The sequence below is a fragment of the Oncorhynchus masou genome, chromosome 24 (assembly GCF_036934945.1).
Source record: "Oncorhynchus masou masou isolate Uvic2021 chromosome 24, UVic_Omas_1.1, whole genome shotgun sequence".
NCBI lineage: Eukaryota > Metazoa > Chordata > Actinopteri > Salmoniformes > Salmonidae > Oncorhynchus > Oncorhynchus masou.
Window position 1 is genome coordinate 26,869,288 of NC_088235.1, and position 24,298 is coordinate 26,893,585.

The 24,298-nt window shown below is 41.8% G+C and overlaps 1 protein-coding gene across 2 annotated transcripts in view; it reads right to left on the bottom strand.

Annotated features, from left to right (window-relative positions):
• The window catches only part of LOC135511965 (brain-specific angiogenesis inhibitor 1-associated protein 2-like protein 1), a 63,197-nt gene extending 40,598 nt beyond the window's left edge, over positions 1–22,599 (bottom strand). For both annotated transcript variants that reach the window (XM_064933505.1, XM_064933506.1), the window contains exons 1-4: positions 22,066–22,599; positions 21,007–21,082; positions 17,377–17,463; positions 3,827–3,888 (exon numbers count right to left, since the gene is read on the bottom strand). In XM_064933505.1, the coding sequence (XP_064789577.1) occupies positions 3,827–3,888; positions 17,377–17,463; positions 21,007–21,082; positions 22,066–22,116 (276 nt within the window). In that variant the 5' untranslated portion in view covers positions 22,117–22,599. The remainder of the gene's footprint in view (positions 1–3,826; positions 3,889–17,376; positions 17,464–21,006; positions 21,083–22,065) is intronic.
• Between the last annotated feature and the right edge of the window lie 1,699 nt (positions 22,600–24,298).

Below are 24,298 nucleotides of genomic sequence, written 5' to 3' on the forward strand. Positions count from 1 at the left end.
TTGCTGCTATAACAGCCTCCACTCTTCTGGGAAGGCTTTCCACTAGATGTTGGAACATTGCTGCGGAGACTTGCTTCATTCAGCCGCAAGGGAATTAGTGAGGTCGGACACTGATGTTGGGCGATTAGACATGCAGTTGGTGAGCCAGGGCTCTGTGCAGGCCAGTCACTCAACAAACCATATCTGTATGGCATTGTCATGCTGAAACAGGAAAGGGCCTTCCCCAAACTGTTGCCACAAAGTTAGAAGCACAGAATCGTCTAGAATATCATTGTATGCTGTAGCGTTAACATTTCCCTTCACTGGAACTAAGGAGCCTTGCCCAAACCATGAAAAACTCCAGACCATTATTCCTCCTCCATCAAATATTACAGTTGGCACTAGAGGTCGACCGATTATGATTTTTCAACGCCGATACCAAAACCTATTATTGGAGGACCAAAAAAGCCGATACCGATTAATCTGACAATTTTTATTTTATTTGTAATAATGACAATGACAACAATACTGAATGAACACTTATTTTAACTTACTATAATACATCAATAAAATCAATTTAGCCTCAAGTAAATAATGAAACATGTTCAATTTGGTTTAAATAATGCAAAAACAAAGTGTTGGAGAAGAAGGTAAAAGTGCAACATGTGCTATGTAAGAAAGATAACATTTCAGTTCCTTGCTCAGAACATGAGAACATATGAAAGCTGGTGGTTCCTTTCAACATGAGTCTTCAATATTCCCATTTAAGAAGTTTTAGGTTGTAGTTATTATAGGAATTATAGGACTATTTCCCTCTATACCATTTGTATTTCATTAACCTTTGACTATTGGATGTTCTTATAGACACTTTAGTATTGCCAGTGTAACAGTATAGCTTCCGTCCCTCTCCTCGCTCCTCCCTGGGCTCGAACCAGGAGCACAACGACAACAGCCACCCTCGAAGCAGCATTACCCATGAGCAAGGGAAACAACTACTAGAAGGCTCAGAGCGAGTGACGTTTGAAACACTATTAGCTCGCGCTAACTAGCTAGCCATTTCACTTCGTTACAACAGCCTCATCTCGGGAGTTGATAGGCTTGAAGTCATAAACAGCGCAATGCTTGACGCACAACGAAGAGCCACTGGCAAAACGCACGTACGTGCTGTTTGAATGAATGTTTACGCGCCTGCTTCTGCCTACCACCTCTCAGTCAGATACTTGTATGCTTGTATGCTCAGTCACATTATATATATTTTTATTTTACCTTTATTTAACCAGGCAAGTCAGTTAAGAACAAATTCTTATTTTCAATGACGGCCTACGAACAGTGGGTTAACTGCCTGTTCAGGGGCAGAACGACAGATTTGTACCTTGTCAGCTCGGGGGTTTGAACTTGCAATCTTCCGGCTACTAGTCCAATGCTCTAACCACTAGGCTATCCTGCCACCCCAGTGGTTATCCTGCCGGCTACCCTGCCTCCCCAGGGTTTATCTAGTAATATTATCAACCGTGTGTAGTTAACTAGTGATTATGATTGATTGTTTTTTAATGGTAGCTAGCAACTTACCTTGGCTTACTGCATTTGCGTAACAGGCAGTCTCCTTGTGGAGTGCAATGAGAGAGAAGCAGGTCATTATTGCGTTGGACTAGTTAACTGTAAGGTTGCAAGATTGGATCCCCTGAGCTGACAAGGTGAAAATCTGTCGTTCTGCCCCTGAACGAGGCAGTTAACCCACCTAGGCCGTCATTGAAAATAAGAATGTGTTCTTAACTGACTTGCCTAGTTAAATAAAGGTATAACATATTTTTTTTAATCAGCAAATCGGCGATCAAAAATACCGATTTCCGATTGTTATGAAAACTTGAAATCGGCCCTAATTAATCGGCCATTCCGATTAAATGGTCGACCTCTCGTTGGCACTATACATTCGGGCAGGCAGCGTTGTCCTGGCTTCTGCCAAACCCAGATTTGTCCATCAGACTGCCAGAAGGTGAAGCCTGATTCATCACTTCAGAGAATGCAATATTCATCATACAAATCATCTTAATCTTGGAACTCCCCATCCCGGATCCGGGATCGTGACTAAAGCCTCAGGCTCATTAGCATAACGCAACGTTAACGATTTCTGAAAATCGCAAATAAAATGAAAATAATGCGTCTGCTCTCAAGCTTAGCCTTTTCTTAACAACACTGTCATCTCAGATTTTCAAAATATGCTTTTGAACCATAGAAATTGACTAACTTGTGTAAGAGTATGCAAAGCTAGCATAGCATTTTGAGTAGCATTTAGCACGCAACATTTTCACAAAAACCAGATAACCAAATAAATAAAATCATTTACCTTTGAAGAGCTTCTGATGTTTTCAATGAGGAGACTCTCAGTTACATACCAAATGCGCAGTTTTTCCTGAAAGCGTCTGTGTGTAGGAGAAATCGTTCCGTTTTCTACATTGCGTCTGGCTACCGAAACGAACCGAAAATGCAGTCACCTACAACGTGAAACTTTTTCCGGATTAACTACATAATATCGACCGAAACATGGCAAATGTTGTTTGGAATCAATCCTCAAGGTGTTTTTTCACATATCTCTTCGTTGATATGCAGTTCGTGGAAGCTTGCTTTCCTCTCTGTATCCCATGGAAAAATACTGGCAGCTGTCTTTTGCGCACCAATTTCGGCGCAGGACACCGGGCGGACACCTGGTAAATGTGGTCTCTTATGGTCAATCTTCCAATGATCTGCCTACAAATACGTCACAATGCTGCAGACACCTTGGGGAAACGACAGAAAGGGCAGGCTCATTCCTCTCGCATTCACAGCCATATAAGGAGACAATGGAAAACAGAGCCTCAAAAATCCTGCTCATTTCCTGGATGCCGTCTCATCTTGGTTTTGCCTGAAGCTCACGTTCTAGGGCACGCACAGAAAATATCTTGGTAGTTCTGGACAGGTCAGAGTGTTTTCTTTCGAAAGCTATCAATTATATGCATAGTCGAGCATCTTTTTGTGACAAAATATCTTGTTTAAAACGGGAACGTTTTTCATCCAAAAATGAAATAGCGCCCCCAGAGCATCAACAGGTTAAATTCAGTTAAGTTTCAAAGTTGATTTGCCACGTGCACACAGGAAGCAGTACAGTGAAACAGTTTTATGCTTTTACGTTACATTTTTACATTTTAGAGTTAATTTCGTGAAATTCTACACATTTTGACATGGGAAGTTATTGCAATTTTATAACAAATTTCATGCAATTCTACACATTTTGCCATGAGTTGGAGAGGAACAATTTGCTGTTATAGTCATTTTTTTCTCCCCAAGTTTTATTATGATATGTGAGTGAGACTAGCTAAATCAAGGGGGCTGTTGATTAGACCATGATTACTAAGTTTACATAGCTGGCCGCTGGACAAATTTACCAATCTATTTGGGCTAATTGTCAGTCACTGATCGTCACACATAACAATAGAAAAACTGTGTGGGGGGGGGGGGGGGGGGGGCTGCAGGTTGTCCATCCCTGGTCTAAAAGACAAACAAAGTAGTAACAGTTGTCTTGTGTCCAGGTGGTATTTCTCAGTAGACTTTGTTGTATTCTAGGTGTGTTTAGAGGATTAGGGAGGCCTGCTAATTACTAGTCACAGTGAGAAAGAGAGAGTTGGCATAGGAAGGCACTATGGATGTGGGTGGACATGAGCACACAATGCAGGTCAAAGAGAATGATAACCCTGGACTTCAGTCTGCCACTTAACTAGCAATTAGATGGTAAAATGGTAATTACATAACAAAAAAGGAATAATTACTATTTTACTAAGAGAAGAAGTGACAGTAGGTCAGCTGGGTAACTTACATTCTCCTCCAGCTCCAGGTGAACCTTCTTGTGCACCTCAGAGATTTCCATCAGAACCACACCTGTAGAAAACAGATCATACATCATACACAGGTAAGGGACATCTAGGCTGGGTGCCAGTCACAGTCCTGCTAGTCTATATCCTCTTTAGTCAACATACTGTTGTCTTATTGGGCAAGGCCAGGATACATCTTCCCTTATCCTGTAAGACAACCAGGCTAAAAACTACTGCATTTGAATATGCTGTGGACATCTATGATCCTTTCTCCTCACATTGCTTGGCGGCAACGACGTCCCTGATAGCCTAGCTGGCATGGGACAGGCTGAGACGTCATGAGGAGGACAATGGGTTTTCACCTCAAAGCTGTTGAATCTGTTCTTTCCCTATGCTTACAGAAACAACTGTTACTGTCAAGAACAAAGCTTACTCTAGCCCTTATCAAAATGTAATGTGTATTTTACGTCATATGGGGTTTTTACATACCGCATGGAAGACTTTTCGGAACAGTAATGTTTGAACAGTAACTAAGTAGTCGCTACTGATCAGGTCCACATTGACACAGAGACAGAAAAAACAACCATTGAACGCCATAGAGGAACATGGCACAACTGCAGTCATACTGTAAACAGAAGTAGACAACGACAGCAGATAGACACAATGGGGTGACATCTAGAGGTTCTGTAGAGTATACTGGAATAATATTCCAGCATATTGTTAGGAATTAGTTGTGGTGCATTCTAGCACCATCTGCCACTAGCACCACCTGCCACTGGCACCACCTGCCACTAGCAGGTTTGCTTTTGACAAAATGTAATATTGTATATGAGTTATTGTATATGAGTTTTTTTCTATTCCCTTTGCAAACACCGTCCAATCACTCCTATCACCTCAGTATTAATTCAATACCCCAAAGCCACGACTGGGCCTGTGAGACCATATTAACAGACTCAACCCAAACACACTGAGCATACATACATTAGGCACACACGCACGAGCACACACACACACACACACACACACACACACACCTACCTGGTGTGACCCCAGGCAGGCCTGCTTATACAGAGCTGCACCTCTCTGGCCGACTGCAGCTTCAACAACATTGCCCTCTGATAGTCAATAGTACGTACTGGTAAATAATGCCATTGCACGTCAGGGGGAGGGGTTGCTGGGCTCTGGGCAGGCTGATATACAGCACCAACAACAGACTGCTACAGAATGAGATGGATGGTGTTCAAACAGGCTGCAGAGTGAGGGCTGGGGTGCAGTGAGAGGGACGGTGTGCAGTGAGAGGGACGGTGTGCAGTGAGAGGGACGGTGTGCAGTGAGAGGGACGGTGTGCAGTGAGAGGGACGGTGTGCAGTGAGAGGGACGGTGTGCAGTGAGAGGGATGAAAATGTGTGGGCAGAACTGAAAAAGCGTGTGCGAGCAAGGAGGCCTACAAACCTGACTCAGTTACACCAGCTCTGTCAGATGAAATGGGCCAAAATTCACCCAACTTATTGTGGAAAGCTTGTGGAAGGCTAGCCGAAACATTTGACCCAAGTTCAACAATTTAAAGGCAATGCTACCAAATACTAATTGAGTATGTAAACTTCTGACCCACTGGGAATGTGATGAAAGAAATAAAAGTTTCGGAAGACGCATGGCTCTCGACCTTCGCCTCTCCCGAATCCGTACGGGAGTTGCAGCAATGAAACAAGACTGTAACTACTACCAATAAGGACATTTGACCCTGTAATCCAACACATGGCTCTGGTCTTAGTCTCAGAGATCTGTGTCTGCTACAAGGTTTTATGTAAATAAGGAAAAAATACATCTCTCTCTCAAAACATTACAACTGAATCTGGTTCTTCTGTCTCCAGATTGACCTTCCCTGATAAGGATACATACTATTACACTTGTAGAAAAAAAGTGCTATCTATGTAGAACCTAAAAGGGTACTTCATCTGTCCCCAAAGCAGAACCAGTTGAAGAACCATTTTTGATTCCAGGTAGATCCCTAGAACCCTCTTGGGTTCAATGTAGGATCTTTTTCAGAGAGGGTTCTACATGGAACCCAAAATAGTTCTCCCTGCAAACAAAAAGTGTTCTACCTGGACCCAAAACGGGTTATCCTATGGGGACAGCTGAAGAACCCTTTAGGAACCTTTTTTTCTAAGAGTGTACCCAGGAAAGGATACATAGTATTGTTCATAATACTGTATAGATAGGTATATGTGTACATCTCCAAACACTGCTTCATCTACAATATAAGAATGAATAATACTAGCCTTACATACAGCTATAGTTACATCCACTATAATCAAAGGCTTCACAGCTTGACTGACTGTGTCTGTTTGTGGTGGGTCATTTGGGAAACCACCCAGTAATGATGATAAGACTTGTATCCCAGCCTTATCCTAGATGTCTTCAGATAGTGCTAGGTGGTGGCCAGTCTCGTTGTGATGTCTGGTGACGTAATAACGACATCATCATTATTATAGAAACCTCCTTATACCTCTGTGGTTTATGGTGGTTATGATAGCACAGAAAACTACGTCCATCCTCTTTCACATTGTTACCAGGTGATGTAGTTTATGAACGGTGTAGGCCTCTGGTAACAGAATACCTGCCGTTCCCTCATAAGAGTCTAATAGAGAAACATGGTGTGGAAAAACAACTTTATTAGATGACAAATTACAATAGATTTAAACAGGTGATCTGTTCAGGTTATTCATACGCACCGGTATTGCTAATATGCTAAACAGCATTGGAATAAACTCAAAGCTTTGTATCTATGGCTGACTGAGCTATGTGCAGTTACATTTATGTGTTAGCAAATGCTCTTATCCAGAGCAACTTACAGTAGTGAGTGCATACATTTTCATACTGGTCCCCCGTGGGAATCAAACCCACAAACCTGTTGTTACAAACACCATGCACTACCAACTGAGCCACAAAGTGCCTAATTCACACAATGTGACCAAGGCAGTGACATTTGAACTTTGAGATAGTAACACTGCACTTCGAGATAGTCGTCACTCTCATAAAACAATAATGATAAATTGTGCAGGGTCATGTCACAGCAAGAGTCTGACGCAATACGGACAACACCTATCTGAGTCACGGCCAACGATATCACAATCTTGAAGCCACACATTCCAATGACAGGTAGGGAGAGTGAGTGTTGTGATGTTGCCATGGTTGGAAGTCTTTGTTCTCTGATATTACATGGATATGAATCAGATATCGGTGTCACTCAGCTCCAGGCCCATAGAGCTATTGTGCACGCACACACACACAGTGTTGAGAAATGTATAGTGGCTGTTTACGGGCTCCTGACCAATTCTGCTATTTTGTGTGATTTTTTTGTAGAGTGGTTGAAAAACGAGTTTGAATTACACTCTAAGTGTATGTAACCTTCCAACCTCAATCATATAGAAAATGTGTGGGCAGAACTGAAAAAGCGTGTGTGAGCAAGGAGGCCTACAAACCTGACTCAGTTATACCAGCTCTGTCAGATGAAATGGGCCAAAATTCACCCAATTTATTGTGGGAAGCTTATGGAAGGCTAGCCGAAACATTTGACACAAGTTCAACATTTTAAAGGCAATGCTACCAAATACTTATTGAGTGTATGTAAACTTATGACCCACTGGGAATGTGATGAAAGAAATAAAAGCTGAAACAAATCATTCTCTCTACTATTACATTTCACATTCTTAAAATAAAGTAGTGATCCTAACTGACCTAAGACAGGGACATTTTACTATGATTAAATGTCAGGAATTGTGAAAAACTGAGTTTTAATGTAGTTGGCTAAGGTGTATGTAGACTTCCGACTCCAACTGTATCTGCATTTACCTTTATTTGAACCAACTTATTTGACTCATCACATACGCTGCTGCTACTGTTCATTATCTGTCACTTTATTCCTAGTTATCGGTACATATCTACCTCAATTACCTCGTACCCCTGCACATTGACTCTGTACTGGTACCCTGTGTATATAGCAAAGTTATCGTTACTCATTGTGTATTTTAGTATTATGTGTTTTACTTTTCTATTATTTCTCTATTTTCTTCCTCTCTGCATTGTTGGGAAGGACCCTTAAATACATATTTCACTGTTAGTCAACACCTGTTGTTTTAGAAGCATGTGATGAATATAATTTAATTACACTTCACACACACACACACACACACGGTAATGAATCCGTCATTAGTCCTAGACACAGGTTGCTCTTCCCTCTCTTGGTGCTGACTCACCACCCATTATGTTAAAGTGCTGCTGGAGACATTGAGGTGACCCTTTTTCCCAGATTTTTATGATCCATTAAGTAGCTTCTTATGTTTGTCACCGTCCTCCATGATGGACTGCTGGGTGGATAAGGCCAACAAATGGCTTCATCTGTGTTCATGTCACACATACATTACCATTATAGTGGCTGTTATCAACAGAAAATTGTCAAATATAATGTAGTGCTATATAACTTTAATAGCCTGGTAGCAGATCAGTTTGTGTTTCTAGCCAACTGAATCTAGCGTTACAAAATGGAACACCAAATGCATATGGAATATTGGTTTAGAATGGGGAATGTCCATTTGAGGAATTCTAATTAAGTCTGGAGCTGTTCCTACTCTATTTCTATGGTTCCTCCTCAGTCAGCCCAGACTGGCCTCAGTCAGCCCAGACTGGCCTCAGTCAGCCCAGACTGGCCTCAGTCAGCCCAGACTGGCCTCAGTCAGCCCAGACTGGCCTCAGTCAGCCCAGACTGGCCTCAGTCAGCCCAGACTGTGTGAATTCTCTCACGCGTTACAGAGCAAACACATTGAACAAACAGACTGACAGAAGAGGACACTATTCCCACTATCACATCTATCTTTCCCTTCATCTGCCACCCTTCTCTCCTCTTCCCCTCTCAGGGCCAGAGTAAAGATTTTATTGTTGTCAAGATATAGACACCGAAATTGCTGGAGTTTGATGAATAACATTTTGAGTGTGACCCCTTGTTCGATTTAATTTATTGTTGTTTGGAACATGTTCATGCTCCAAGATGTAAAACTAGACAGTGTGCCCTCAGCAGACCAAACCTCATGTCTCAGTGTGCCCTCAGCAGACCAAACCTCATGTCTCCGTGTGCCCTCAGCAGACCAAACCTCATGTCTCCGTGTGCCCTCAGCAGACCAAACCTCATGTCTCCGTGTGCCCTCAGCAGACCAAACCTCATGTCTCAGTGTGCCCTCAGCAGACCAAACCTCATGTCTCAGTGTGCCCTCAGCAGACCAAACCTCATGTCTCAGTGTGCCCTCAGCAGACCAAACCTCATGTCTCAGTGTGCCCTCAGCAGACCAAACCTCATATCTCAGTGTGCCCTCAGCAGACCAAACCTCATGACTCAGTGTGCCCTCAGCAGATCAAACCTCATGGCTCAGTGTGCCCTCAGTAGATCAAACCTCATGGCTCAGTGTGCCCTCAGTAGACTTTTGTGTCACGCCAACCTCCCTCATTTCAATAGGAGAAATTCATACAATTGAAAAGTCTCCGTGTGCCCTCAGCAGACCAAACCAGTCTCCGTGTGCCCTCAGCAGACCAAACCAGTCTCCGTGTGACCTCAGCAGACCAAACCAGTCTCCGTGTGACCTCAGCAGACCAAACCAGTCTCCGTGTGACCTCAGCAGACCAAACCAGTCTCCGTGTGACCTCAGCAGACCAAACCAGTCTCCGTGTGACCTCAGCAGACCAAACCAGTCTCCGTGTGACCTCAGCAGACCAAACCAGTCTCCGTGTGACCTCAGCAGACCAAACCAGTCTCCGTGTGACCTCAGCAGACCAAACCAGTCTCCGTGTGACCTCAGCAGACCAAACCAGTCTCCGTGTGACCTCAGCAGACCAAACCAGTCTCCGTGTGACCTCAGCAGACCAAACCAGTCTCCGTGTGACCTCAGCAGACCCAACCAGTCTCCGTGTGACCTCAGCAGACCCAACCAGTCTCCGTGTAACCTCAGCAGACCAAACCAGTCTCCGTGTAACCTCAGCAGACCAAACCAGTCTCCGTGTGACCTCAGCAGACCAAACTAGTCTCCGTGTGAATTTACATCACAATGTATCTCGTATTGATCAAACTGTTAACAAATTGCTATGAGTAACTTTCCCCCTTTTAGATGCTTTGTAAGGGTTGTAGGTGATGGGGTTGATTTTCACTAAGTAGCTAAATAGAGTAGTGTAATAGAGCAGCATCTGCGTCAGTCAGTGAGTTTGGCAAGTGGCATATACGTAGAATGGTATGATGATAAGTGTAGGATCCTGTGTTTTTAATCGACCACTAGACCAGACCAGGAGAAAGTCTTACCCTACTTATAGGCTACAACTAGAGTTCAGAGTTTTCCCTTGTTTAGCAATGTAGTCAATAAATACTTAAGGCCCTAATAATAATAGATAACCAATAAGGGACCATATCAAGCCAACATTTTAGCTCCATTCTGCCTGACACGGGCCTATTTGACCTCCTGGTTGGAGCTGTGACATTGAGAAAGGTAAAGGGTGTTGTTAACAGATAGAACAATCAGCTTATCACTTAATACGACTTGGCATTTTTTGATAAGTAAGTCATTGACTGCTAAGCGCTAATGGACATTCCTGCGTGTTTTCACTTCAAAGAAAACTGCTGGGCTTTCAGATGTTTTAGATGTGTGAAATCTGAAGGAAATAACTTTAAACAGAAAATCTGACATCTATTTATGTAGTCCTATTAACTTTTGTGTCACGCCAACCTCCCTCATTTCAATAGGAGAAATTCATACAATTGGAAAGTACAGCCCATGACTCAATTCCAGCTCAAATTAATTAGTGGCTCTATTGACTCCATTTTGGATCAAGGGAATTGAGCAGTAGAATGACCTGGCTCTGCAAACAAGAGGGTCAGAAAGAAACTGTGAAGGAGCCCAGACAGCCAGCCTCCTTCCTGGTATTCAGTGTCATGGAAAGACCTGATTGTTCTGAGAAACATACTGTCCATGTCTCATCACAAGGGAGCACATACAGTGCCTTTTCAATATTTTGTTGCATTACAGCCTGGTTTTAAAATTGATTAAATTGTGATTTTATGTCACTGGCCTACACACTGGCCCCATCATGTCAAAGTCTATTTGTTTTTAATAAATGTTTACAAATTAATTAAAAATGAAAAGCTGAAATGTCACATAATTAATTGCATTGGACTCACTCTGTGTGCAATAATAGTGTTTAACATGATTTTTGAATGACTACTTCATCTTTGTACCCCACACATAAAATGATCTGTAATGTCCCTCAGTAGTGAATTTCAAACCCAGATTCAACCACAAAGACCAGGGAGGTTGTCCAATGCCTTGCAAAAAAAGAGTAGAGGAAGAACACGACTAGAAAACAAAGAAAATAGAACTATTGTAAAATAGATTGTAAAATATATAGAGTATGTTTCAGCTGGAAGTAGAAGCCTAAGTGTTATTGTTCATTATTTTACTCCAATGAGGGGAGGGGTGGTACGGTTAGTGGAAAATATATTTTGTAAAGATAAGTATAGTACCAGTCAAGTTTGGACACACCTACTCAATACAGGGTTTTCATTTATTTTTTACTATTTTCTACATTGTAGAATAATAGTGAAGACATCAAAACTATGAAATTACACATGGAATCATGTAGTAACCAAAAAGGTGTTCAACAAATTAAAATATATTTTATATTTGAGGCTCACCCTTTGCCTTGATGACAGCTTTGCACACTCATCATACACACTCAGTATCTATACTGTGTATTTATCCCCAAATATATGGGAGATTTGAAATGATGCAGACAATTACAGTGATGGAAGCTACAATCTACCTGCAATATTAAAGCTGATCAAACCCTCAAACCTAAAAAATAAATACTAAACAAAATGCAAAAAAGGGCACCTATTTGTAGATGGGTACAAAAAAAAGCAGACATTGAATGTCCCTTTGAGCATGGTGAAGTTTTTATTCAATTTTTTATTTCACCTTTATTCATTAGTTATTAATTACACTTTGGATGGAGTATCCATACACCCAGTCACTACAAAGATACAGGCATCCTTCCTAATTCAGTTGCTGAGAGGATGGATCAACAACACTGTAGTTACTCCACAATAGTAACCTAATTGACACAGTGAAAAGAAGAAATCCTGTACAGTATACAAATATTTCAAAGCAGGCCTCCTGTTTGCAACAAGGCACTAAAGTAATACTGCAAAAAGAATATCAGAGCAATTAACTTTTCGTTCTGAATACAAAATGGATGTTTGGGGCAAATCCAACACAACACATTACTGAGTACCACTCTCCATATTTTCAAGCATATTGGTGGCTACATCATGTTATGTGTATGCTTGTAACCGTTAAGGACTGGGGAGTTTTTCAGGATAAAAAAGAAATGGAGCTAAGCACAGGCAAAATCCTAGAAGCAACCTGGTTCAGTCTGCTTTCCACCAGACACTAGGAAATGAATTCACCTTTCAGCAGGACAATAACCTAAAACAGAAGGCCAAATCTACACTGGAGTTGTTTACCAAGAAGATAGTAAATGTGGCCGAGTATACAGTTTTGAGTTAAATCTACTAGAAAATCTATGGCAAGACCTGAAAATGGTTGTTTAGTAATGATTAACAACCGATGTGACAGAGGTTGAAGAATTTTGAAAATAATAATGGGCAAATGTTGCACAATCCAGGTGTGCAAAGCTCTTAGAGATTTACCCAGAAAGACTCACATCTGTAATCGCTGCCAAAGGTGCTTCTACAAAGTATTGACTCGGGTGTAAATACTTATTTCTGTATTTCATTTTCAATACATTTGTAAACATTTCTCAAAACATATTTTCATTATATCATTATGGGGTATTGTGTGTACATGGGTGTGAAAGATTTTTATTTGATTCATTTTAAATTCAGGCTGCGACAACACAATGTGGAATAAGTCAAGGGCTATTAATACTTTCTGAAGGCACTGTACTTTACATGCAATGCTACTTTAGGGATATCTATCATAAAGTATCTCTAACTGGTTCATAGTATGTGTGGGAACATTCCTTTTTCCAGGGAAAACTCGTCTAGGCCCTAAGTATGTATTTATCATTCTGGTGAGGGAAATTATGAATTAGCATGATTACAATAATATCATATTAGTCCCCCATCAGTGTTGTGCTTGTAGAATGTCAAATAGTGTGTTTACTATTCATAGTGCTGGCTTCTAATAATCGATTTCCTCTATTGGGATTAACAACATTTACACTGGTCTCTGTGGGATCGCATTACTGTACCACGGCAACATCACAAGAAATAGGCAAGTTATCAAGGCCGGAAACGTACTGAAGAAAGAATGGTGTGATCCCCGCCCTCCACCTTTTCTTCACAAGCTGTTTGTCAAAACCCCCAGCAAAGTAGTTAAAACAATATTGAACCCGAGCTGTCACTCTGAACAAAAATGGTAATTACGTCCAGAAATGTACTGTTTCTTATTTGAGTGATGACAGGAGGAGCTCAGTACGAGGTGTGTTGGCTTTTTCATTCTGATCGTGAGTCTAGGAAGTTGGAGACAGCTTTTTGGTTCGGAACAGATTTGACTTAAGGTGACGTAGTGTTTTTTGAGGCTATGTTGAATTTCTAACCTGACAGTTGGTGGTGTTTGATAGGAATGCTTAGGTTGCATCCCACTGCTCTGCCGTCCATCCATCAGTTGTGTGGGAGACAATTCATCAACCCTCCTAGGACATTCTCTCTCTCTCCATCTCACACGAACTCTCTAGGAATGTGTTGTTCTCAGGATGGACACTTTGGTCCTGTTTGAGTACTTAGAAAATGCATGCTTCTCTTTCTACCTCCCTTGGAGGGAGCACCAGTGGTGGAAAAGTACCCAATTTTCATACCTGAGTAAAAATAAAGTTACATTAATGGAAAATGACTCAAGTCAAAGTGAAAGTCATCCAGTAAAATACTACTTGAGAAAGTCTAAAACTATTTGGTTTTAAATATACTTAAGTATCAAAAGTAAAAAAAAATAATGTAATATTTCTAATATTAAGCATATCAGATGGCACGATTCTTGTTTTTAAATTTTACAGATGGCCAGGGGCACACTCCAACACTCAGACATAATTTTCTTTAGGAACGTAGTGAATTTCAAAGTAAAAGTTGTAGAAAATATAAATAGTAAAGTATAGTACTAGTATTTTTACTTAAGTACTTTACACCACTGGTGATCACTGATGTGACATGAATTAATATATGTTTTTTTTGTGGTTTTAATTTCGGGCATTTAAATGGTAGGCTATTTGTTTGTCAACGTGTCTATAATACGATACATGCAGCTTCTCTTCTGTCGTAACATCTTGCCTGCCTAAAGTGGTGCTCATTAGATCAATGTAATTAAACCATAGAATGAATGCATCAATAATCTGTCATCAGTAAAGTTCTCTCTTTCATTCTGCTTTCTTGTTGTGTGAGGACGTTTAGGGGCCGGGGAGAAAATGCAAGATCTTTCCTGTGCAAAATGTCCAAATTACATCAGTTTGACCAGTTTTAAGGAAACGAAAAGCCGTGAAATTATGTTTCTGATTAGATTTCAGTTTATCTTGGATGCATTTATGTGGTTGAAATACTGTCAGCTTCTATGTTTCAGTGTCAATCACTGAAAAGGATTGCGATCCCTAACCGCGCATTCACATTCTCTCAAGAGATGCTGAATTAAATAATAGTTTCTCCACTCCTGTTACTGAGACAAAATGTACATTTTCTGTATTAAATACTTAATTCTGCAGGAGTTAATATTATATACGGCCACATGTTTGTGGTTATAGGCCTACAGTTAGTGTCTAGATTTCAGTTATTTACATTAACTTTAAAAGTGAGCAAACCAGGGGGTGTGGCCGCACCTGCCGCACCCTTCTGCTGTCCTTAGAATGAATGTTTTCACCAATCTATCCAAAACGTTTAAATCTATGAGAGGGATTTCACACTTCATAAAGACAAGAGAGCAAGTGAACACTTCCTAGGGAGTATGGTAAGGAGTCAAGAGACAGCCAGGGCCATTGGCTGCTCATTCACCCATGACGCCTCAGGCTTTACGATCTATCACGCTCCTGTCACTCACCAAACGATCCCATGACCTCCCAAACCCCACACACCCTTCCTTGCCACACATACTTGCTTTCTCCAGACTTTTTTACCATGCAATTAACCTAATCTTCAAAGGACATACGCCAAACAATTTACTACAATTCCATATTGCATTCTGTCTCTGTTGTTCATGTAGTTAAGCCTGTACTGCACTGTACAACACATAGACATCTGATATAGGACATAGTATGTGATACATCCTTCTGGGAAACTCCTCCCCCACCCACCTCGTGACACATCGCTTAGCAAGCGCCGAATTATGAAATGCTGTATTTCGTAGTTTCTTCCTATGTCATTGTTAATTAGTTTTATCAGCATTTTTATCCAGTTTCTAAAGTCAGAGTCTCTAAACTCATGCCTTCCATGGGTGGGTTGTCTGAAGGATTGTAAAGAGGACATTACTGTCCATGCCTAACTTATTCTATTATGTGTGTGTGTGTGTGTGTGTGCGCGCGCACGCGCATGCACGTTATACATTTTCTGTTGATAACAGCCGCTATAATGGTAATGTATGTGTGACATGAACATATGAAGCCATTTGTTGGCCTTATCCACCCAGCAGTCCGTCATGGAGGACGGTGACAAACATAAGAAGCTACTTAATGGATCATAAAAATCTGGGAAAAAGGGTCACCTCAATGTCTCCAGCAGCACTTTAACATAATGGGTGGTGAGTCAGCACCAAGAGAGGGAAGAGCAACCTGTGTCTAGGACTAATGACGGATTCATTACCGTGTGTGTGTGTGTGTACAGGTGAAGTCGGACGTTTGCATACACTTAGGTTGGAGTCATTAAAACTTGTTTTTCAACCACTCTACACATTTCTTGTTAACAAACTATAATCTTGGCAAGTCGGTTAGGACATCTACTTGACACAAGTCATTTTTCCAACAATTGTTTACAGACAGATTATTTCACTTACCATTCAATGTATCACAATTCCAGTGGGTCAGAAGGTTACATAAACTAAGTTGACTGTGCCTTTAAACAGCTTGGAAATTTCCAGAAAATTATGTCATGGCTTCAGAAGCTTCTGATAGGCTAATTGACATCATTTGAGTCAATTGGAGGTGTACCCGTGGATGTATTACAAGGCCTACCTTCAAACTCTGTGCCTCCTCGCTTGACATCATGGGAAAATCAAAAGAAATCAGCCAAGACCTCAGAAAAGAAAATAGTAGACCTCCACAAGTCTGGTTCATCCTTGGGAGCAATTTCCAAACGCCTGAATATACCAAGTTCATCTGTACAAACAACAGTACGCAAGTATAAACACCATGGGACCCCACAGCCGTCATACCGCTCTGGAAGGAGACGCGTTCTGTCTCCTAGACATGAACGTCCTTTGGTGCGAAAAGTGCAACTCAATCCCAGAACAACAGCAAAGGACCTTGTGAAGATGCTGGAGGAAAAAGGTACAAAAGTATCTATATCCACAGTAAAAGAAGTCCTATATCGACATACCCTGAAAGGCCGCTCACATGGAAGAAGCCACTGCTCAAGAACTGCCATAAAAAAGCCAGACTACGGTTCGCAACTGCACATGGGGACAAAGATCGTACTTTTTGGAGAAATGTCCTCTGGTCTGATGAAACAAAAATATATAAAGACCATCGTTATGTTTGGAGAAAAAAGGGGGTGGCTTGCAAGCCGAAGAACACCACCCCAACCGTGAAGCACGGGGGTGGCAGCATCATGTTGTGGGGGTGCTTTGCTGCAAGAGATACTGGTGCACTTCACAATATAGATGGCGTCATGAAGAAGGACAATTATGTGGATATATTGAAGCAACATCTCAAGACATCAGTCAGGAAATTAAAGCTTGGTTACAAAATGGGTCTTCCAAATGGACAATGACCCTAAGCATACTTCCAAAGTTGTGGCAAAATGGCTTAAGGACAACAAAATCAAGGTATTGGAGTGGCCATCACAAATCCCTGACCTCAATCATATAGAAAATTTGTGGGCAGAACTGAAAAAAACGTATGCGTGCAAGGAGGCCTACAAACCTGACTCAGTTACACCAGCTCTGTCAGGAGGAATGGGCCAAAATTCACCCAACTTATTGTGGGAAGCTTGTGGGAAGGCTACCCGAAACATTTGACCCAAGTTAAACAATTTAAAGGCAATGCTGCCAAATACTAATTGAGTGTATGTAAACTTCTGACCCACTGGGAATGTGATGAAAGAAATAAAAGCTGAAATAAATCATTCTCTCTACTATTATTCTGAAATTTCACATTCTTAAAATAAAGTGGTGATCTTAACTGACCTAAAACAGGGAATTTTTACGAGGATTATATGTCAGAAATGGTGAAAAACTGAGTTTAAATGTATTTGGCTAAGGTGTATGTAAACCTCCGACTTCAACTGTATGTGTGTGTGTGTACTTACCTAATTCTCTGGAGACAGGGGACACGGAAGCAGTCTCTCCTATCTTTGACACAGCCTCAAAGTACGCCTTCCCAGCAAGAGTCATCACTGTGAGGAGACAAACAAACACAATCATATGAATGGATCTCCTCAATCTCTACATGATACCATATTCAGCCCCTTGCTCCAGTCGTGGCTAAGTGACTGAAACCAGAGTGTAAAAGTAAACTAGTTACTGTATCATGTGAGACATCTAATTCACTTTTGTCCAAAATTGGGACAATAAATCACATTTTGTTCATATTACCCTAGTTTATAACAACATTCGTCACAAAGTGACAGTAACCAGTAACCTCTTCACAGATTGCCTTGACTAAATCCCCAAACACTCACACTTGTCTTTTCCTACTAGCAGACTTTTCTGATAACTTACTACGACTGTGATATGTGGTTGTCTCACCTAGCTATCTGAAGATGAATGAACTAACTGTTATATGTGACTGTCTCCCCTAGCTATCTGAAGATTAATGCATTTACTGTGATATGTGATTGTCTCCCCTAGCTATCTGACGGCAATACTTCCGGCGCCGACAGAGATGGCCGCTTCGCTTCGCGTTCCTAGGAAACTATGCAGTTTTTTGTTTTTTTTACGTGTTATTTCTTACATTAGTACCCCAGGTCATCTTAGGTTTCATTACATACAGTCGAGAAGAACTACTGAATATAAGATCAGCGTCAACTCACCGTCAGTACGACCAAGAATATGACTTTTGCGAAGCGGATCCTGTGTTCTGCATTTCAACCAGGACAATGGAATGGATCCCAGCCGGCGACCCCAAAAAAACGACTTGATGAAATCCGAGCAAGGGTAGCATTCCAGAGGGACATCAGAGACTGTAACGTTCTTTGCTTCACGGAAACATGGCTCACTGGAGAGACGCTATCGGAGGCAGTGCAGCCAGCGGGTTTCTCCACGCATCGCGCCGACAGAAACAAACATCTTTCTGGTAAGAAGAGGAGCGGGGGCGTATGCCTTATGGCTAACGAGACGTGGTGTGATCACAGAAACATACAGGAACTCAAGTCCTTCTGTTCACCTGATTTAGAATTCCTCACAATCAAATGTCGACCGCATTATCTACCAAGAGAATTCTCTTCGATTATAATCACAGCCGTATATATTCCCCCCCAAGCAGACACATCGTGAAACTCAAAGCGCGAACCACTGCTTTTAATCAGGGCAAGGTGACTGGTAACATGACCGAATACAAACAGTGCAGCTATTCCCTCCGCAAGGCTATCAAACAAGCTAAGCGTCAGTATAGAGACAAAGTAGAATCTCAATTCAACGGCTCAGACACAAGAGGTATGTGGCAGGGTCTACAGTCAATCACGGACTACAAGAAGAAAACCAGCCCAGTCACGGACCAGGATGTCTTGCTCCCAGGCAGACTAAATAACTTTTTTGCCCGCTTTGAGGACAATACAGTGCCACTGACACGGCCTGCAACGAAAACATGCAGAGTCTCCTTCACTACAGCCGAGGGGAGTAAAACATTTAAACGTGTTAACCCTCGCAAGGCTGCAGGCCCAGACGGCATCCCCAGCCGCGCCCTCAGAGCATGCGCAGACCAGCTGGCTGGTGTGTTTACGGACATATTCAATCAATCCCTATACCAGTCTGCTGTTCCCACATGCTTCAAGAGGGCCACCATTGTTCCTGTTCCCAAGAAAGCTAAGGTAACTGAGCTAAACGACTACCGCCCCGTAGCACTCACTTCCGTCATCATGAAGTGCTTTGAGAGACTAGTCAAGGACCATATCACCTCCACCCTACCTGACACCATAGACCCACTCCAATTTGCTTACCGCCCAAATAGGTAAACAGACGATGCAATCTCAACCACACTGCCCTAACCCATCTGGACAAGAGGAATACCTATGTGAGAATGCTGTTCATCGACTACAGCTCGGCATTTAACACCATAGTACCCTCCAAGCTCGTCATCAAGCTCGACACCCTGGGTCTCGACCCCGCCCTGTGCAACTGGGTACTGGACTTCCTGACGGTCCGCCCCCAGGTGGTGAGGGTAGGCAACAACATCTCCACCCCGCTGATCCTCAACACTGGGCCCCCACAAGGGTGCGTTCTGAGCCCTCTCCTGTACTCCCTGTTCACCCACGACTGCGTGGCCACGCACGCCTCCAACTCAATCATCAAGTTTGCGGACGACACAACAGTGGTAGGCTTGATTACCAACAACGACGAGACAGCCTACAGGGAGGAGGTGAGGGTCCTCGGAGTGTGGTGTCAGGAAAATAACCTCACACTCAACGTCAACAAAACTAAGGAGATGATTGTGGACTTCAGGAAACAGCAGAGGGAACACCCCCCTATCCACATCGATGGAACAGTAGTGGAGAGGGTAGTAAGTTTTAAGTTCCTCAGCATACACATCACAGACAAACTGAATTGGTCCACTCACACAGACAGCATCGTGAATAAGGCGCAGCAGCGCCTCTTCAACCTCAGGAGGCTGAAGAAATTTGGCTTGTCACCAAAAGCACTCACAAACTTCTACAGATGCACAATCGAGAGCATCCTGGCGTGCTGTATCACCGCCTGGTACGGCAACTGCTCCGCCCACAACCGTAAGGCTCTCCAGAGGGTAGTGAGGTCTGCACAACGCATCACCGGGGGCAAACTACCTGCCCTCCAGGACACCTACACCACCCGATGTTACAGGAAGGCCATAAAGATCATCAAGGACAACAACCACCCGAGCCACTGCCTGTTCACCCCGCTATCATCCAGGAGGCGAGGTCAGTACAGGTGCATCAAAGCTGGCACCGAGAGACTGAAAAACAGCTTCTATCTCAAGGCCATCAGACTGTTAAACAGCAACCACTAACATTGAGTGGCTGCTGCCAACACACTGACTCAACTCCAGCCATTTTAATAATGGGACTTGATGGGAAATGATGTAAAATATATCACTAGCCACTTTAAACAATGCTACCTAATATAATGTTTACATACCCTACATTATTCATCTCATATGTATACGTATATACTGTACTTGATACCATCTACTGTATCTTGCCTATGCTGCTCTGTACCATCACTCATTCATATATCTTTATGTACATATTCTTTATCCCCTTACACTGTGTATAAGACAGTAGTTTTGGAATTGTTCGTTAGATTACTTGTTGGTTATTACTGCATTGTCGGAACTAGAAGCACAAGAATTTCGCTACATTCGCATTAACATCTGATAACCATGTGTATGTGACATATAAAATTTGATTTGAAGATGAATGCATTTACTGTGATATGTGATTGTCTCACCTAGCTATCTGAAGATGAATGAACTAACTGTGATATGTGATTGTCTCACCTAGCTATCTGAAGATGAATGAACTAACTGTGATATGTGATTGTCTCACCTAGCTATCTGAAGATGAATGCACAAAGTGTAAGTCGCTCTGGATAAGAGAATCTGCTAAATGACTAAAATGTAAAAATATAACAGGGACTAGATCACAAAAAAGCAAGCAGCACAGTGGCAACAGGCAAGGACCAACTCTTGAAGGAAGACACCTCGAGAGGAACACGACTCAAACCATCCTCCATTGACATGTTCTTACCGGCTACAGATTTCTCATAGTTCTTCCCCAGATTGACAAGGTTCCTCAGTCCTGGATTCAACTGCTCCATCACATTCTGCAAGAGGGGGCAGAACAATATAATACTGGCAGTGAGTGTAACTATTCTTCACATCTTTTGTGTCAAAACACCATTTTTATCTCTTGTTGTGGAGTGGATACACAGAGACCAGTAATACGTTAATAAACCATGAGACGTTTCTGATAAACAAATCCAAATAAAGGATTGTCTCAATGTCATCATAAAAAAAGTGTTTACATGTTTGTGTTAATTCTATAAATAACTCCAAGCTGAAATAAAACATTTTAATCATTAACACGATCCTTCACAAAGCATTTGCAGCAACAGGACAGATTGAATACGAGTGGGATTGGTTCAAACGGCCCACAATAAAATGCTGTTCAGGACTGGAGTCCCTGTTTCAATTCCCCAGACACACCCTCAACAGAACAATGAACTGCCAGGTATGGATTGGGCCTAGTTGCACCATGCCAGATAGAGAGAAACACAGGAGGAAGACAAATTAAAACAGAGAGAAACAGGTTTATCTTCAGCTGAAACTGTGGATTGTCATAAACAATGTAGAATTAGTGTTCCTGACACGTTTTGACTTCACTTTGTATGTGATAAGCTTGACGCAAGTACACCAGATGGCCTTATAATTGATGAACTAACAAGAAGACATGTATTATTGGCCACATTTTAAATTGACAAATGACAAAATATAGTTTTTTTCAGTTATTTGGAAAGGCAAATGTTAGGCCTACTTCACTGCGCTTTTTCGCTCTCACGGGCGAGTCACAAGCGTACCCGTGCTCTCACCATACGCACTGTGCAAGTTTATGACCATATTTTGGAATGGGTTTATGTATCTCCTATAATAATAACGGGTTGTGCCCTAAACCTGAAGCCAATTGGAGCCTACTGCTATTGCCAAAGGCGACGATGGACATTGGCCATACGGAACCCATGTTGTTATAAAGGTGGAGAAATTGGGAGCTATGATGATGAGAACATAGCCTAACAAAAAGCCTGCTTACCTTGTATGTACTTTCGGTCAGCTTATTCACATTGTCATGATCCCTAGACATGTTGGCAGTTATTTCTCAGTCTCTACAAGATGGAACAACAGAAACAAGCCAAAAACCAAAGCCAATCACTCGAAGTCTATAGAATTCCCTTCAAATCCAAGGGTGGGCTGTTTAATTGTTCCAGGAGTAGTTTACGCTTGATGGCATTTGTCACACTTTGCATGTACACGTAGAGCCGAAACGCAACTGTTCGCTGGTGGCCAAACAATCCGGCATTCACCGCTGCGCTGACAGCGAGACAGTCAAACTCACTGTGTCCGCGGGGCGGGAGGTAGAAACCGTGGTATCCGAGTCGTCACTGCTTTAGTCAAACCATATAATTAGGAATGATAATTATAATGATAATTCTCCATGACCAAGACGGCTGCCATTTAGTCCTATTCTATAACTTTGAGGGATTATGATCACATAGTCCCTATAGTAATTTAATAGGATATTTATGAGTCAAGCACTTTCGGTGCTGTGGTTTTAGGTAGATCATCAACTCGGAATTGACAATAGGGGTTGGGCGCTCACTCTCCCGGGGCGGTTCTTGTTATTGCATTCGGATTAATTTCAATCACAATAGGTTTACTTTAAAATCAATTCACACCCCAATTTGGCCATCGACATCAGTCTCATGTCAACACCTTCTGTGCCTAATTATGTTGTGGTTAATTAATGGGGAAAGTAGGGAAAGGGGATAACTAGTCAGTTGAACAAGTGAATGCCTTCAACTGAAATGTGTCTTCCGCATTTAACCCAACCCCTCTGAATCAGAGAGGTGCGGAGGGCTGCCTTAATCGAGATCTACGTCTTTGGCGCCCGGGGAACAGTAAGAACAAGTGTCTTGCTCAGGGGCAGAACGATAGATTTTTACATTGTCCGCTCGGGGATTCGATCCAGCAACCTTTCGGAGAGAAGACAACGTTGTTTTATATGGAATAGACTGATGCTGTTTTCCATGTAGGCCTGGGCTTTTACACATCGGTTTCAATTATTTGAATTCTATTTCTGTGAACTCAATGCGCAAATAGCTTAGTTTCTCTGGAGATAAAATAAATCAGATCAGCCCGAACTCTGCAATGGTGGAGTTGTAGTTTCCAACAGGCCAAAATTCTACATAGTTTAGTGCAGAAACCGTGGTAATTAACTACAATGACTTCAATCCATTGCGCGCCTTTTTGTGTGTTTCATTTAGGCAGGCAATGTTAGTTAGGTTAGTGTCGGGCAGACACCGGAGAGAAGAGTCAGAAGATGCAAGATCAAGAGGGATAGATAACTGTTACTTCGCGAGGTATCTACCTGAAAATACATGATCTAAGTGATTGATAGTTGGTATTCAGCAGTCATATTTACTTTGAAGAACTTCTAAAATAGTGATTTTGTCAGACATCATAGGCAGTAGCTCTGTAAAGACGAGATGATGACTTGAAATAAAATAATAAAGTCATCAAATAAAACAAATGTAATCTACACAACAACTGAAATATGTTATGAAAGTAAAGTAATGTGAATAACTGATGGTTAATAACTGATAAACAGTAATGGGAAGTCACTACCATCATGGGACTTTAATTAATTGTTGTATTCTGTCTTGTTTACATTTTTTTGTCGAAACTGAAAACCGTGATTATTTTTAAATAGTCGAACCGAAACCGAACAGACCTCAAAACGCACTAATCTCTCAGCACTAAATCAAATCAAATTGTATTGGTCACATACACATGGTTAGCAGATTTTATTGCCAGTGTAGCGAAATGATTGTGCTTTTAGTTCTGACAGTGCAGCAATATCTAACAAGTCATCTAACAATTCCACAACAACTACCTAAACACAAAAATCTAAATAAATGGATGGAATAAGAATATGTACATATAAATATAATGATGGGTCAATGGCCGACCTGCATAGACAAGATTCAATAGATGGTATAAAATACAGTATATAGGTGGGATGAGTAGTGCAAGATATGTAAACATCATTATTAAAGTGGCATTAATAAAGTGACTACTGATCCGTTGTTAAAGTGGCCAATGATTTCAGGTCTGAATGTAGGCAGCAGCCTCTGTGTTAGTGATGGCTGAATGTTTAACAGTCTGATGGCCTTGAGATAGAAGCTATGTTTCAGTCTCTTGATCCCAGCTTTGATGCACCTGTACTGAACTCACCTTCTGGATGATAGTGGGGTGAACAGGCAGTG